Source organism: Mytilus californianus, unplaced genomic scaffold (assembly GCF_021869535.1).
Source record: "Mytilus californianus isolate M0D057914Y unplaced genomic scaffold, xbMytCali1.0.p SCAF_2, whole genome shotgun sequence".
NCBI lineage: Eukaryota > Metazoa > Mollusca > Bivalvia > Mytilida > Mytilidae > Mytilus > Mytilus californianus.
The window spans coordinates 65482232-65500453 of NW_026262668.1; the positions used below are offsets into that span (position 1 = coordinate 65482232).

At 31.9% G+C, this 18222-nt stretch overlaps 1 protein-coding gene across 1 annotated transcript in view; it reads left to right on the forward strand.

The window, feature by feature from the left end:
• LOC127730238 (uncharacterized) overlaps positions 1-18222 on the forward strand; it is an 80987-nt gene that overhangs the window by 8814 nt on the left and 53951 nt on the right. The window contains exons 5-14 of the mRNA XM_052238534.1: positions 347-433; positions 894-985; positions 1643-1711; positions 4633-4715; positions 6564-6682; positions 12606-12658; positions 13483-13546; positions 14247-14417; positions 16531-16598; positions 17556-17666. Coding sequence (XP_052094494.1) covers positions 347-433; positions 894-985; positions 1643-1711; positions 4633-4715; positions 6564-6682; positions 12606-12658; positions 13483-13546; positions 14247-14417; positions 16531-16598; positions 17556-17666 — 917 coding nt within the window. The remainder of the gene's footprint in view (positions 1-346; positions 434-893; positions 986-1642; positions 1712-4632; positions 4716-6563; positions 6683-12605; positions 12659-13482; positions 13547-14246; positions 14418-16530; positions 16599-17555; positions 17667-18222) is intronic.

The following is an 18222-nucleotide window of genomic DNA, read 5'->3' on the forward strand; positions in this document are numbered from 1 at the left end:
ACCTACGATAGTAGTAGGGGCATTATGTTTTCGGGTCTGTGCATTTGTTCTTTATCCGTCCGTCTGTCCCGCTTCAGGTTAAAGTTATTGGTCGAGGTAGTTTTTGTTGAAATTGAAGTCCAATCAACTTGAAACTTAGTACACATGTTCCCTATGATATGATCTTTCTAATTTTAATGCCAAATTAGAGTTTTGACCTAAATTTCATGGTCCACTGAACATAGAAAATGATAGTGCGAGTGGGGCATCCGTGTACTATGGACACATTCTTTGTCTAATCTAAAAGTGTAGTGCCTTATATTAAATGTTCTCATCTTTTTATGATTGAAGGACATTTTTATTTCAGTGTCAGAGACATCAGATGATTTTGAATAACGGTCAGCGAGCTGGATTCTTTATTGGGGATGCTGCAGGTGTTGGTAAAGGAAGACAGGTACTATTCTTAAGCAATGGGGGATATATTCTTAAGCAATTTTGGATATATTGTGTTGTTGCCTGTAATTCCATAACAATCTTGGATTGAATTCTACAGATTTAGTTTTTTTTATGCAATATACACATAAAAATGATAAGTTAGCATGAAACAGCAGATTTGATAACATATTTCTTTTAGATTTAATGATGATTTTTTTTGCAAGTTTAAAAGTATACCATGGTGTAAACATTGAAAAATAATCCAAAGATAAAAGGCAGTACTGCAGACAAAATCAACCACCAACACTCAGATTGATTTTCTGCAGAAACCTAAGTTTACTGTCTTTACAGAATAATTCTATGGACAAATAATCCAATGATATCAATTTTCAAAATTATTCCATACAGGAGTGAGCTAATACAGGGTCATTAGAGTGCTTAAACAAATGTAACAATGCCATGATTTATTCATCTTGTAGATAGCAGGTATTATTCTTGACAACTTCTCAAGGAAAAGAACAAAACACATATGGTTTACTATTTCTTCTGATCTAATTGTGGATGCTCGAAGGTTTGTTATCGTCACTTTTTTTCATACTTTATTTGGCATTTTAACATTTTATAAGTCTGTTTACGGGACATATTATGGTAATGTGTCCATCTTGCCATCCATCCGTCTGTCTGTCAGTTTGTCGTCAACATGTCGGACAATAACTAAAAAATGTTTGAACCAATTTTCATGAAACTTTGGTGAATTGTTTATATCTATTGACGTAAGCTCCCTTTTGTTTTTCATAAATTTTAGATTTTACGTTTCCGAGTTATGGGATTTTATTCATAAGAAAGGGGGGATTTTCTAGTTTTCCAACAATAACTCAAAAATGCTTTGAGCAGTTTTCATGAAACTTTGGTGACTGGTTTATATCTATTAAAATAAGCTCCCTATTGTTTTTTTTATAAAATTTTGATATGACATTGAGGAGTAATGGAACTTTATTAAAAACTTTATTGAAAAAGCGACGAGCGTATCATGCACTTATGGCCTAGCTCTTTATATGATTCTAGTGTTATGATGAGTGTTTTGAAGATACAACATGTGTACAAAATTTTAATCCTGGTATATCATATTGTAATTTGGTTTTGCAAAGTTATTCCTTAAAGTGGACATTTAATTTGATGTTGATGTATTTTTTATTTGAATACAGAGTTTTCAAGTAAACTTTTTCAGAGACCTGACAGATTTAGGATGTCATATTAGAGTTATAGATGGGTGTCAAGAATTGGACAAGGAAACAAGGTAAGAAATTGCCAATGTGTGTTCTCACCTGGTACTGTCAAGGATGGCATTGATACGTAGATAGATAGAAAAGTAAAGTAAAAAAATGTATAATGTTACTAACTTTTTGTATATTGTTTGATGTTGAGACATAACTCCAGGTTTTTAAAATAGATTTAGTGAAACAAAAAGAAACTGTTCAATATTACAAGTTAATCATCTCTTATTCAACTATAGTGAATACTATGGATTCTTTATTATTAATGGGATACTAATTTTCATGGATTTTGTTGGTAAATGTAAGAAGTACAATATTTCTTTAATCCATAAAAAGTTATACCCACAAAAAAAAGAATAAGTACTAAACACAACTATAGAATAGAATAGAGAATGGAAATGGGGAATGTGTCAAAGAAACAACAACCCGACCAAAGAGCGGAAAACAGCCGAGGCCACTAATGGGTTTTCAACACAGCAAGAAAATTTTGCACCTGCAGGCAGGCTTCAGCTAGCCCCTAAACAATAATGTCAGCTGGCCCCTAAACAATAATGTCAGCTGGCCCCTAAACAATAATGTATACTAGTTCAGTGAAAATGAATCTATAGTATAAACATAATGTGGAGAGTAACAAATGGTATAAGATATTATTTTTGTCTCCCCAAAGCGAGACATAGGTATGCTGTTTCCTGCATCGGCGTCGTCAACAATGTATTAGTTTGTGATTAGGTCTAGTTTATGGTGAACCACTAGTGGTAGGTCAATGATATTTGGTATGCAGTTGTATAAGCATTGGCACATCTCATTTCCATGGAGATTATTTGGCACCGCCCCCTCAGTCATGGTCTATTGACTTTGAAACTTTGGCATAGTTTACATGTATTAGTTTGTGATTAGGTCAGTTTAAGGGGAACCATTTGTGGTAGGCCAATGTTAATTGGTATGCAGTTGTATAAGCATTGGCACATCTCATTTCCATGGAGATTATTTGGCCCTGCCCCCTCAGTCATGGTCTATTGACTTTGAAACTTTGGCTTAGTTTACATATATTAGTTTGTGATTAGGTCAGTTTAAGGGGAACCATTAGTGGTAGGCCAATGTTAATTGGTATGCAGTTGTATAAGCATTGGCACATCTCATTTCCATGGAGATTATTTGGCCCCGCCCCCTCAGTCATGGTCTATTGACTTTGAAACTTTGGCTTAGTTTACATGTATTAGTTTGTGATCTTGTTTTGATCAGTTTAAGGTGAACTGCTAATGTTAATTAAGTCAATGATATTTGGTATGCAGTTGTATTTGCATTTGCAAGTCTCGTTTCCATGGAGACTATATAGCCCCACCCCCTCATCATGGTTCATTGACTTTGAAACTTTAACATAGTTTACAAGTTAATGTTTGTGTTTAGGTTGGTTTACAAGGCTCGACAATAATGCTTGTCCGATTGTCCGGTACCAGAGGAAAAAAAGGTCGGACAAGTAAAAGCCATATCAAGCTTGTGCGACAGGACAAGTAAAATCATTCTGTAGAAAATAAATTAAATCCAACTTTGATGATCAAAGTAATAAACAAAAAAAAAAAAGAAAAGAAGATAAAACAAATATTTATTTGACATGTTTTCTTGCGATCTATAATTTAAAACTGGTTCTTTGTCAGATATTCTATAACCAGTCTTATGAATTGGAATCAGCGATGCGCTTTCTAGATAAGGTAACAAGACAGTTGTGCACTGGCACGAAAGCGATTGGCTCCATGTTTAATAGACAGTTCATCACCGTAGGAGACATTTTGGGACCAAGACAAACCTCTTTTCCCTACCATATTATATATGTTGCTTTATAACAAATATGATAAATTTTATTTAACAAAAATATTTTTAAAATAAAAATGAAGAAATTATTGACCATAAAATTCATAAAATCATATTTGATCATATGTAGACAAAACAATACTTGATTGCATTTGTATAAACATTTTAATATAGTAAAAACAAAGCTGATTGCAGTAAGGCATTAATCATAATAATCAATATTTTATCAACATAAAAGACCAGGATACAAACCAAATGAGTGCAGACTAATAGGCCTACCAGACTGTGCCTCATGTGCAGAGTCTGATGAGACTTTGCATTGATGAAAACTAGAACATAAGTCCTGTGACATGACTAGATTCAGTTGTTCTCAACTCATATTTTTGAATATTAATCAAATTCTGTTCTATTGTTTTATTCATTTTGTTCATTGAATCAACTTAAAAAATTTGAATGCAAAAATGGTTAATAAGATTTTTTTTTTGGACAAGTTGCAATTCCTTTCGGACAAGTAAGTTTTGGTATGTACTTGTCCTATTGGGCAAAATGAAAAAAAAGTTATTGTAGAGGCCTGGTTTAAAGGGAATGACTTATGATAAGTCAATGGTATTTGGTATGCAGTTGTATTAGCATTGGCACATCTCATTTCCATGAAGATTGTTTAGCCTGTACCTTCAGTCATGGTTCATTGACTTTGAATTATTGCATAACTTACATGTTAAAGTATTGCTATTTTAATTTCAACATTTGCATTATCAAAATTACAAAAAAGGCGAGACATATCTCTGTGTTAACAGTTTATTATGCTATATCGATTCTCGATAAAAATCTATAACATTTTTTTGCGTAATATGCAACACACAATCTTAAATCTGTGTCCATTGTTGAACAAGTTTTTGTAAGGGTTTGGCAACAATGATCTTAATTTATTTTTTCTAGGGATCAACAGGTGTCATTAATTTGAAATAAGCTAAGCATGAAAAGAATGATATGATATTGTTGCAGGAATTATTGTAAAGTATCTTAGATTTGGTTTTGTAGTGGCTTTAGTCGCTTAATATTTGCTTTGTTATTTGTGATTTAGGAATGCCGGTACTACAACATGTTTTTTACTGTATTACTTATTTAATTACAGAGTTCTTGGTTTACCTGCCGATTTTAAAGAAGGAGTTGTATTTAGTACTTATGCAACTTTAGTTTCATCAGTACAGCGTGGAGGTAAACATATTTACAGAAAGTACATTTGTTTAATTTAACATCAACACCTTTGTTTGAAGGTAAAAGGAGCTAATTTCATATCTTTCAAGTCTTTAGGGAATTATAATGATGAAGGTACAATGTAGTTATCTTAGTGTAATTTTGTTTGGAAAATTGAAATTTAAAAAAAGATATACTCTTGAAATGGATGTTTTGTTCATCCAGTGGCTAAATTTTGAATCATTTTCAATTTGAGGACTAAGATCTTTTTTATTGATTTGTGATCTTAAAATGGCTAGCTTACTGAAATAAAATGCAGAAAGACAAATCCTCTCACATACAAACTTTTGTGTTGTTTTCGACTTAAATACTTACACCAATATGCTGTATGCATAGTGGTACAATCGGAAGCACGATAAACCAACTTTTTCCTGGATTCTTTGTTTCACCTTTACCAATTGTTAGCCAACTTAACAGCATTTTATTTACACAAATTTCTAATTTTCTTTATGTTTATATATATAAAAGGGAAGATCCAAAATTACATATTTGCTACTTTTATATTTGTGTTATTTTTTTACTCTCTAAATATTTGCTCTAAAAAATTAATTGGTTTACCGTATACAAACTCTGAATTAACCCTTGAAGCAATTTCCTACATGTGAGGCAAACACACAGGCAAACATATAATACCCATGCTATTGTAACGTCTAAAAGTTAACCATAATTCATCTCATCATTTTAGGGTATAAACTACCGTAGAAAGGCTTGTATAGTTCGCAGTGGTACATAGTCCGCACCCCCTTCTCCCCACGAAATTTTAGGTAAAAAAACTTTTTGTAACTGTTAGAAAAGGTCTAATGAAACTCCGGTAATTTCAAATCCTGTGCGGTCGTTTGCGGTATTTTCTTGGAAAACCCTGTTTTCCATCATCAAACAGAAGCTGAAACTGCTTGTAAATGATTCTAGAACGCTTCATGATTGTTAAAATAAGTTTAATTCACTTAAAAAACAATTTAGAAACTTGTGTATGTTTAAACAGGAAGTTTAAAAAGCACGTGTAAAAGAAGAAATTAACCGGTGAGAGTCGAAATCCGTACATAACAGATATCACTATAATACGACTTTGAAAGTAAAACAGTTCCATCCTTTTGTAAAACAGTCTTTAATATATCTATCACATTAATGTTTGAAGGGTCTTAAGCTAATACAAACCATATTAGTCAGTATGAAACACCAAAACGGAACGAACAATGACCGATTACGTTTTGTAGTTTACAAATTCTAAGCTAGTTTACGGTTGTAATTTTCACTATGTTTGTATCGTTTCAATCAAGCAGATACCAGTTTATTTCAACCAATGCATTGAAAAGAAACGAGAAATTTGTAATGAAAGGTTTAGTTTTTATATTTATCAGTATTAATTTGATATTGAATAGAAATAACTTATTAATATGGATGAGTTAAAATTATTAGTTTGAAAAATGATAAGAGCGCCCTCTACAATATAAATAACAAAGATGGCGGAACGTAAACAAACCACCTCGCCCGCGAAATTGAAATTTTTCTCTTATTTCTTGCTTATTGTACTCTATAGTCCGCACCCCGTCTGGAAGGTCCAATTTTGGAGAATAAAACCGCGGACTATACAAGCCTTTCTACGGTATCTCATTCTCAATAGTCTCAAGTCAACATACAGTTAAAACTGACATGAAAAGTATAATGTCTTATCAATAAAAGTTGTTTTGTTCTTCAGGTAAAATGAATTGTACTAACTTGTCTTTAAGGAATTTCAGTACCATGTATATTACCAGTACCCATATGTTTTTAGACATGTTCAATATTCATGCATTCAATATCATGTTTTAGGAGTTTTCAGTACATCTAAACATAGTAGAATACAGCAGCTTGTGAACTGGTGTGGCGGGGATAAATTTGATGGCTGTCTTATTTTTGATGAATGTCACAAAGCAAAGAACTTTGTTCCTGTGAGTCAAATATTGTACATGTTAGATGACTTAAAATTCATATTAGGCTTTATAAACCATCTTAAAGGGAAACTCCGCAAAAAAATGAAAAATTGATATTTTGTTCTTTAAGCATAAAAAACCACATGTTCATAAATAAAAAACTTTTATTCTCTATGTAAAGACATCAAAATCGATTTTTGAAATTCACTATCAGTTCTCGACATATCGCCATCTTGTCGGCATGTTCGATCTAAAAAGTCAAGTGATATCTATAAACCACAAAGAACAAAAAGAATCGGGGATTTACCGACCGTGCGTTAAAAACTCCCATCATCAATTGGGGATTACCATAGACGGTTATTCAGTGTCAAAATGTCCTGTCAAGCGTACGGTTGTTCTGTCAGACAAGGTTATGACAAAAGTCTACATAGTTTTTTCCCAATCCGACAAAAAAAGAAAAAATTGTATCAGACATGGTTGTACAACCTTAAACTAACAGCAAATAGTTGCATCTATAGCAAGCACAAGTTGGTGTGTGGAGACCATTTTGAACAATATTGTTTCGAGGGAGATTCGATGGTAATTATCCTTTTTTTAATAACAAAATAACCTAGCAGTTCTGATAGCTAAAGTTATCAAATCCTTATATGATAAGATCTCGTTGAATAAAAAAAATATAGATTTTATGTGGAAGAACAGTTTCAATTATAATAAAGACAAATGCAGTGTTCTTGTAACAATCACTGATTTACAGAAGATTCATTAGTATGCCTCTTTTATATAAAGTGCATTGACTTGTATAATTAAAAGAATAGTTTCGTATTTAGACAAGATAATTTTTCAATTAATAAAGTTATACGATATAAAATAACATTTTTTTAATTATGATATTTAACGGCTATTGACAAGGAGCAATTTAGGAAGAGGTTTTAGCTGGGACATAATATGTTGATATAGTATAATATTCCCAGGTTATAGATATGTAAATATCGAAATATCGGACATCTCAATTTTTTTTTAAAAGTTCGTTTTTTTAACTAATCTTTTTAAATTATATCAAATTGATACGGGATCAATTCCGAATGGTCACTTATAAAGACACTTAGCTTTACAGTAAAATGTGTGACTCTATCTGGTATGTTCGGTGAAAAATGTATAGGTTTTTTTTCTTTTTAAATTTTATTTACGTTATCTTATTATATATATATTTTGGCTTCCTCCCGAATTGATAAAAGGTATGTCAGAATTATTGATAGATGTCGTGTCAGAGCGACACATTCGGTTAGGTATTCCAAGGACGTATATTACATACACGTCCCTGGGTATTCCAGTGACATCCTGTCAACTAAAAATTCGTATTACACAATTATATAATACAGGTTCATGCATGGCCTCTTTATTGAGGTACCCGGTGTGCACAGGTAACATTTATTGAACCATATATTTGTGTCTAACGTTGTTTATCTTGTGTGTGTTTGAAATTATAATTCCACCTTTTAATGAATGATGTTCTGATAATGATATCCACTATTTTTGCTGATAATAAGTTTAAAAAAATTATAAACATGACCTTTGAACATTTTTGTGAAATGAATATTGTTTTGTCATGATTCTGGACCATATTTTTGAAGAAAAAAAAATTCTTTACGCAAATACAAGCTTTTGTCGATTGGCAAACATGCAGATATATAAAGTAAGATATATATAAAATAACCGAATAGAGAACAATATAGAGAATGATCGACGAAAAGCGAAATAGTTATTGTAAAGGAGCGGAGATAAAGAGAGGCATAGTGAAAAAAAAATGTTTGCTTGACAAAGTTATTGCTCGCTTTGATATTTTTAGTTATACAAAATCACACATCGTGTTCCTAATTGGTATTCACGTGCACTAACTTGATGCTGGGAACAGTATATTAATATATATGTTCCTGCATGATGAGTTAAGTTTCTGCATAGCATGGTTAAAAATAATTAGTATCCCATTTGTTATATCGTAGTGTAACGGTGTTACTTTGTTAAATTTATTTAGTTAGTTAATGATTGTGTAAATAAGAATAAATCTGTATAAAAACTTCATATCATTTTAGTGATTGCCTATAGGCGTTTGATTATTGTTACATTTAAGATATATATATATATATATATATGTAGGACTCTAAAGTGCGATGGTACTCTAAAGTGCGATGGTCACGCTAAAGTGCGATGGTCTACGCTAAAGTACGATGGTGTCTTACGCTAAAGTGCGATGGTTGTTTGTTTGCTAAAGTTCGATGGTATTTCACGCTAAAGTGCGATGGAACAATAGGGTAAGGTTCGAGGGCTTAAAACATTCAGTAAAGTGCATGGATGTTAAAAACAAGTCTTTTTGCAAAAGCTAGTATGCTAAGGTATAACATATGTACTAGGCTTTATGATTGACCGGTAGGCTTTAAAGTGATTGTTTCTAAATTTAGAAGACCGACCACGTAATCATTGCTAAAAAAGTAATTTATGTGTCACAAAATACTGTATTTCTTGTTAAATGATTTTTTTAACAATTTCTTTCGCATAAAATATTTGGATAATTGGTGTAGCTTGTCGCTGAATGATGCTTTTATGAATCTTTTATTAGGTAGATCTACATTGTAAGTCATTGTAAATTACAAATACAAAATGCGTTCATTGTCGGAATAAGTAAGTTAGCATTTATTGATACAAGACTTCAAGCTTAAATGCGAGAAAAATGCGATATTCGCCGAGCTTTCTCCTTTTTTTCACAAATACATGTCATATTTTCCTACACTGAACAAGCTATGTTTTAGCCGACAATTTATAATTTACGCTTAAAAAACCTGTACCTTTATTTTACCGACGTTACTTTTCAATAAAATCGACTGACAATATTTTAACGGGGACAGCAAAGTAAACTGCAATAGAAGCAGGATACAGGATACCTATGCGTATACTATTTTGTGTCTATATAGTAAAATGGTCGACTGCAGGACACAAGTCCCGGCTTCTTCCAGCACCCCAAAAAACACATTTGCTTCAGCCGACAAAGCACGGTTAGGTCTGAAATTAAGTCATGGACATATGATTTAAAAGTTGTTAATCAAATATTCTTAATTTATCTTCCGGCATATTCATTTTTGGTTTGTATAAACGACTGTTAACGTCATAATCCAACTACGTTTCTTGCGTCTATACTTTCGCGGACCATCGGACTTTAGCGTATGGAGGCATCGCACTTTAGCGCAGACCATCGCACTTTAGCATGACCATCGCACTTTAGAGTCCTACATATATATATTTAGAACCTTTCATACATCTTAAAGTAAAAGATGTGTGTCTGAGTTAAACGACACAAGAACCCTTTAATACTAGTACGAGAGTATAGCATGTGAAAATTCATACTCAATATGGTTGTATTGGAAATCTTTTCATACAGATTGACAACTCATGGTCCGACATGCATGTAATATTTGCCACATGACGCTCATAGTTCTTTCTATTATCATCATCTTATTCATTAAATTTTGCTGTAAACATCGATGGTTCACACCCAAACAAAATGGGAGTGATATACCTTCAGATCTTATCCGTGGTATACACTTGTGAAATATATAGACGAAATTCGGTATTGAAGTGAATCTACATCTCACAAACACAATTTTTGAATTACGATTTTGAGTGAACACCCACCAAACCAATACAAACGTATGGCAAGATATAATCATGCAGGCATTTAGTTTTCGTCAGACACAAGATAAATAATCACTCTCATAAACGTATATATGCATGCAGTTTCAAATATCAAGAACAAGCGGTCGATGTCTATAGATCATTGTTAAGTCCGTTTACTAACTGTTCAGAGTCAGACATGTCAATAGTTCATTCTTGGAACCTTCATATACCCCATCCGACGATGGGATCTCTTTCTGATAGTGTTGACAAAATAAGCTTGTTTATCTGTACAAGTGGTTGCATGGCCTCTCCTGTCCCAACAAACAAATATGGTACTAGTCTGCTATCTCTGGAGCTCATCCTCAATGGCGCTTATACGTCAGGAAACTTACAAGTATACTAGTAAAGATTGTTTCAAGAACAACAAGGTTGGGACGAACTGTTCGTCAATATCAGTAATACATTACTAAGATATGCCTTTAATTACAAACAACTGTATTACTAATTTGGATTAATGACGGCTATCCTAAAAAAAATCCTCAAAGAAATTAATGTATTAGCTTAGATTTATAATGTATGTATATTCATTAATGAAATAAACGATAATTGATATTCTTTTCACAAATAATTTGTCTAAGTGATTGTCAAATGAATTTAATTATGTAAGAATGAAATGTTAATAAGATAATTAAAAAAATCATGCATGTTGTACTGTTGTATTTTTTCAATTAAAAACTTTAAAATTGCGATAGTTTTACGATTGTTAGCATTTAAACATCGGCAGATTTAAATACAAGTTAAAGAATTCCGGTAAGTAAATTAAACAGATGTGCAATGATTATTAATTGGGAAATGTAACATTTAATTTTTAAGATTAAAAGTACTATTCTTTTAACTTCATATCTTAACTTTATGCTAACTGCATGGAACGTAACCGAAAATTGTTCCATTTTAATATTGTAACACTTCCGGAATTAAAAAGTTGAATGTTAATTTTCAATTAATTTATACAATTTAATTATTGTGTCTCTATTGTCATCGGGTATTTCATCTTGGTGTATTAAACACGCTATACTCTTTCTGTTAATCCATTCAAAATGACAATTTTCACACCTGTGTACGCTTGAATTCACACCTGTACGCCTGAGGCTAAATTGCTGCAAGGTAAAGTTCAAACGAATTCTCCTCAAATCGAGAAATAAACAATGACTTTACAAAATAATATACACACTCTGTTCACAAATATTTTGCATTGAAATGGTTATCAAAGCTATAACGGTAAATAAAAACTTAAAATATTTTCAGTTCAATATCAGTAAAAATGTTCTATAAATATTTTATGAAAAAATCTCAATAATTTATGAAATTAATTCGAAAATATTTATATTTAGATAACTTCATATAGGAAGTTTTATTCAATCAATACAAAACGGTACACACATATTCATTTTCTTTCATTCTTATATTGTGGTTATTAACTGCGACCAACGGTCATCTGTGCGCTTTTAATTACGTAAAATTTTGATAAGCAATTAAGGCTTTAACAGATTTGATTTTTTCCCATGATTCAACAAATCGGGTTAAAACGTCACAACCCAGTGACGTAGGTCAACCAAAAAAGTTACAAATACTTGATTTTCTCCGTTATTAGAAAGAATATAAATTTAAAACTTTGTGAATGTGTTTTTTATGCCAAGATGAACATATTTAGATGATAAGTAAAAAATCGCGGACTTTCCCTTTAACTAAGTTTTTATAAGGACTGTCTAAATATGTCTTTTTTCTTTTCAAAAATACACATCCAAGATACCATACTTATAATTTTGTACGTCAGACACATGTTTCATCTACACAAGATTCATCAGTCACACTTAAATAAAAAAAGTTAAAATGTCAAATAAGGTATGAAGTTGAAGAGCATTGAGGACCTAAAATTCTGAAAGGTTTTGACAATTGCAGCCTATGTAATCCATTCCAGGGGTAGAAACTCCTTAGGTTTTGGAATAATTCGAAGTTTTGTAAATAGTTAATTTATAATATTTATAGATATGACCATATCAAGGATATTTCATGTCAATGTATTTGCTGATTACTGGACTGGTGAAACCCCCGGTAGGATACATTCACCAGCAGTGATACCCAAAATAGTTTTAAATGCTTTTTACATATTCATTTCTAGAATAGATTCTGGTATTTCAAATTGTCTTTCCATGAGTCACAAGTTAACATATCTGAAATGATTTGTTATATCAATTAAAATGTTGTTTTATGACAGGGAAAAGAACAGAACAGTACTAAAGTGGCTTTATCTGTAGCTACTATACAGAGGTAGGTATTGACTTACTCTAGATTGTAATATTTCATCATATGTTTTTTAAGCTGTATGCTGCATACTATGTATTCTTATACATAATGGCCATTGTGCATGCAAAATCCTTAAAAAATAAAACACATACTAAAAGCAATAGAACTGTCTTGCATATGAGCATTTTTCTATTCTTTGCCCCCTGCTGTAGGCGATGGGGGCATTAAGTGTTACCCTTGACCTTCCATATTTCTGTCTGTCCATCCGTCCCATTTTCGTTTGTATGAAACTTGAGCAGGGGTATTCGTATCCTCAGACACATTCTTCTTCTTTATTGGATTATATTTTTGGAAGACATGATTACATGCAAAATCTCCCTTATTTGGTATAGCATTTAAAAATTGGTATTCAGTAAGTTTCTGTCTTTTTCTTGTTAAAGATCTCTTTTATTCTCATCCTTTAATTAACTTCTGATTGGATTGCATTCATACTTATATTAATATTTTTTTCATGAAGTGTTGTTGTGCATCCTATATTTAGTTTCTGGATATACATGTAAGCCACCTTTAATAAGATATAAATAGCTAACTACTCAGATTGAAGGTTCCCTTTTATAGTAATATATATGCAATGTTTATCCAAACCACTGAATTCATCCAAACTCTTTAAACTCAAACCACATCATCAATGAGTCTTTATGTTTTATGGTTTTCACATTCACATGTGATTTCTTGGAATCAAATTATAGTATTGTAATATGTCAGTAGTGAAAACTGAACCTTTTGGTATGATTGAGCACAATGCTTACTTTGGTCTATATTTGTAATAGTATCTTTTCTTTTTATAGGTTACTTCCAAAAGCGAGAGTTGTATACTGTAGTGCTACTGGTGTCACAGATGTTAAAAACATGGTAGTATACTCAGTATATTAACTATAGAATTTATGCACATTTACTTGTACAGGCTTCAGCCTAGTATGGAATGTGCTTGAGCTTTTTTCCTTTCATTTTCTAAAACATATAAAGTGCAAAGAATGTATTGTATGTAATATTTATTCATTACTGACTTAAAAACATAGAGAGAATCAAATACAACAGAACCTGCACCATTTAAGAATGTCACCTGTAAATATTTACAATTGTAACAATACAACTTAGGTAAGGCAAAACAAAACTTTGTTTAGGTTCAAAGGTTATGTATGCTCTGTGTCCCTAATGTCTAATGCATCAATTGTATATTATTTTTAGAATTGTGGCAAAATCCAGAATGTCTTTGTTTCTACATTACTAATGAAATCTTGGTCAAAGAAATGTTTATTGAACATTTTAAAGCACTTATAAATCAATGTCTTATATTATTAAACCATATATCTAAATATGTGTGATGAGGGGGAAAAAAGCTTCTTTAAGTCTTTAAGTTTGGTTTGAAAAGCTAAATAATTTTTTTTATTGCTCATAATAAACATCCAAGAAAATGAAATAATTCATAAATTGCAGTTGTTAAACCCAACAGAAAAATCATTTATGTCAGCTGAGTAGAATCTTAAGGAAAGTTAGTTATGCTAAAGTTCCTGCTATGTCTGTTATGTTAATTAAAATAAATGTGTTTCAGGCATTTATGGAGAGACTTGGATTGTGGGGAGAGGGAGCACCATTTAAAACATTTGAAGGGTTCCTGGATACTGTACACAAGAAAGGTCTAGGTATGGCAGAGATGCTGGCAATGGAGATGAAGATGTCAGGAATGTATATCTCCAGAGGACTTAGTTATAAGCAGGCTGAGGTACATCCCATTTCAAACAACTAGAAAAATTATAATTCTAAAACTACATGTCCTTCCTGTCTAAACAGATTTTGATGTCTATGCATCTAAGTTTCATTAATCTTGCCTTGAAATTGTTGACTTTGCTTATGGATTGTACAGTCATAAAATGACAGTAAATTCATTAAAATGGCAAAATTAAGCAAATTTTAGGCAATTTGACTGGCATACACTTTTTATATAAGCAAAATCATAATCCAAAAAGTAAATGTAATTTGTGTTTATCTATTCATTGACAAAAACTTAGTTTTGGGAGAGGTTTTTGCTCTATGTATAATTTATCCAAAATAATCTTGAAAATAACCTATTTTGTTTAAAATTTTACAAATCTTCCTTATGATGTTTCTTTGATGATGTCACAGATATCAAGGCAAAGCTTAATATTGACATATTGTTTGAAACCCTTTCTTCTGAATTTTAAAATGTAAAAAGTAATGATATCATAATAATTTGTTATGCCTTGCTTATGATAGTCCAATTATAATGTCCATCCATTTGTCCCTTTCTTTGTTCATCTCATATCAGATTAAAGTTTTGGTTTAAGATAGTTTACTATTTTCATGAAACTTTGGTGAATTGTTTATATATATTGACATAAGTTCTCTTTCAGTTTTTAAAATTTCTGATTTTATGATTTTATGAGTATTGGGAATTTATTCATAAAAAGGGGGGATTTTCCAGTTTTGAGACAATAACTCAAAAACGCTTTGAGCATTGGTTTCCGGACAATAACTTTAGTTTAAGTGAATGGATCTCTATGAAATTTTTTAAGAAGGTTTAATACCACAAAAGGAAGGTTGGGATTGATTTTAGGGATGATGGTCCCAACCGTTTAGGAATAAGGGGCCCAAAAGGGGCCCAAAACAAGCATTTCTCTAGTTTCAGGATAATAACTTGTGTGTAAGTATTTCGATTGCTCTGAAATTGTACCACAATGATTAATACCACAAGTAGAAGGTTGGGATTCATTTTAGGGGTTATGGGGCCAACAGTTTAGGAATTATAGGCCAAAAAGGGGCCAAAAACAAGCATTTTTCTAGTTTCCAGACAATAACTTGTGTGTAAGTGTATGGATCTCTCTGACATTGTACCACAAGGTTCCATATAACAAAGGGAAGGCTGTGATTGAGTTTGGGGTTAATTGCCCCAAACATGTAGGAATTAGGGGCCAAAAAAGGGCCAAAAACAAGCATTTTTCTAGTTTCCAGACAATAACTTGTGTTTAAGTGTATGGATCTCTCTGAAATTGTACTACAATGTTCCATACTACGAAAGGAAAGTCTGGGATTGAGTTTTGGGGTTATTGCTCCAAGGGGGGTTTCAAAAAATTTGTTTTCCAATTTTTTTTAAGGGATTCATATTTTTTTTCAAAATTTTTCAAATTTCGAATTTTTGAAAAGTTTCAAGAAGAAATCTTCAATCGACAGTATTGCGCAATATATTTGTAAGATCTTTGACCACATTTATTTTGTGTCAGAAACCTATATTATGTCAAAAATTTGATCACAATCCAAATTCAGACAGTATCAAGCTTGAATATTGTGTCCAAATTTGCCCAAACTGTTCAGGGTTCGACCTCTGCGGTCGTATCAGGCTGCGCTCAGCAAAGCATTTTATTTATAAATTTTTGATATGACATTGCAGAGTTGTGGAACTTTATTTGTTGAAAACTTTAGTTTTTTTTGGGGGGGGGGGAGGGGGGTTGGAGGGGGGACTATTGAGCAGTGCTCACAGTATTTCTAGTTGATCTAGTTGATCATATAAATTCATTAAAGGGAACAGGAGCTAAAAGGGTGTATCATGCGCTCATGGCGTAGCTCTTTATTATTTCAATGCTCTCTAGGGACAAGTCTACACATGTTACATTGATTTTTCAGAACTTAAATTATTGCTTGGTATAATTTAATAAGTAGAAGACTCAGTTATCAAACAAACAATTAGATTGAACATAATTGATGAATTAGAGTTATTGACTGAAGCTTTGTCTTTAGAAATAATCATATTTTAACTATATATTATCTATATGTAGTTTGTGTAACTAAAGGAATTAAATTGTTTTAATTATTTTTTCTAGTTTATGACAGTAGAAGCACCACTGACCACTGAACAGAAGAAGATGTATGATGTAGCTGCTAAAGTGTGGTAAGATAAACTATGAATACATGATGCTTAAAAACAGATACTTAAAAGGAAAAAATAATTTTCATGTGACTTCAGGAATCTCGGACTAAGAGGGTAGATAACAAATGTTTAAGATTGAGGGAACATTTTTTCTTTGTATTGCAAAAATTAATATAAAAAAAGACTTTCACCATCTCTCCAGACTTAAATGTTAAAAGTTTGCATATTCACTGTCCAAAATTCACTAGAGAAGCATTTTTCTGTCATAGGTTCTCATTTGATATTATAATTATACACACTGTTACTTAATTATTATACCCCTGCTCCTTTACCTCTGTGACCATCTGTCCTTAACACATTTCTGTCACATTTTTCTCAGCAAATGCAAGGCATAGGGTTTTGATATATGGCAACAGTCATCATCTGGTTATGCTATATGGTGTTACATACATGTATTTTCAGTTTTTACGGTGTTCTACTGACCGCTTGCAAAAATCTTTTATCTTGAAAATATCATGGACATACATGAAATTATCATCACATTTTTGTCTCAGCATCTACAAGTCATGGATTGTTGATGTATGGCACTAAGCCTCATATGGTGATGCCATACTATGTGGCACATTTTCAGTTCCTTTGATGTTCTACTTATTGTTTTAAAAACCAATATCTTTAAAATATCATGCACATATATGAAATGTTTGTCATATTTTGCTCTGCAACTACCAGTCATACTTCTTGATATATTTTTGGGTATAATATAAATGAGTGACAGCTCACAGTACATCTTGTTTTCAAAAGTTATAAATGCTTTTTGAAATTGTAAAAATCGTTTGTAAATTGGGAGTGTAGAAATGTTGCATCTCTCTCAATGCAGTGGTAGAATCTATTTTAAATATGGAATCAATCAAGCTACACCTATTCTATTGTCACAGTACAAACTAGTACACAAAATAAGATGAACTTTTATCTTTACAGGAATGAATTGAGAAAGGCATTGGAGAGTGCCAGTAGAAGATGTAATAGTAGTAACAATAGATTATGGGTACAGTATTGGTCAGCTCATCAGAGATTCTTTAAACAACTTTGGTAAGCAAACTTTGTTTTGTGTAAACAGAAATCCATATAGTTGTCTGAAGAACACTATGGGATTTTTATGCCCACATACGTACATCCAAAAATTGGTTTCCATTCTCTAACTTTAGTTTGTCTCAACCAATTGTTATGAAACTTATACACAATGTTTATTACTATAAAACACAGATCAAGTCCCAAAATGGGTAGGGTCACTTTTACAGTTCTCTAGTTATGTCACTTTATAACTTTAACTGCAAACGGTGGCATCATCTGTGTCCCATGAACACATTCTCTAGAAATTTAAGAAATTTTGATTGGATCCATTAGAAGTTATGAAGTAATAACTACCACATTGCACGTGCACCCAATTATTCTTTCAGTGAGTCCACCTGTACACTCTTTGTATAGTAGCTGAATCTAATTTGATACATTTTTAAGTTCTTATGAAATTTGTGCACTGTTAACTATTTACTCAGACCATGAAGTTTATTACTCATGAAAATTTATTTTATTACTGTTCAGTTTTTCAAAATGTCTTATAGGGGCTTTCAAATTCATGTTCACCGAT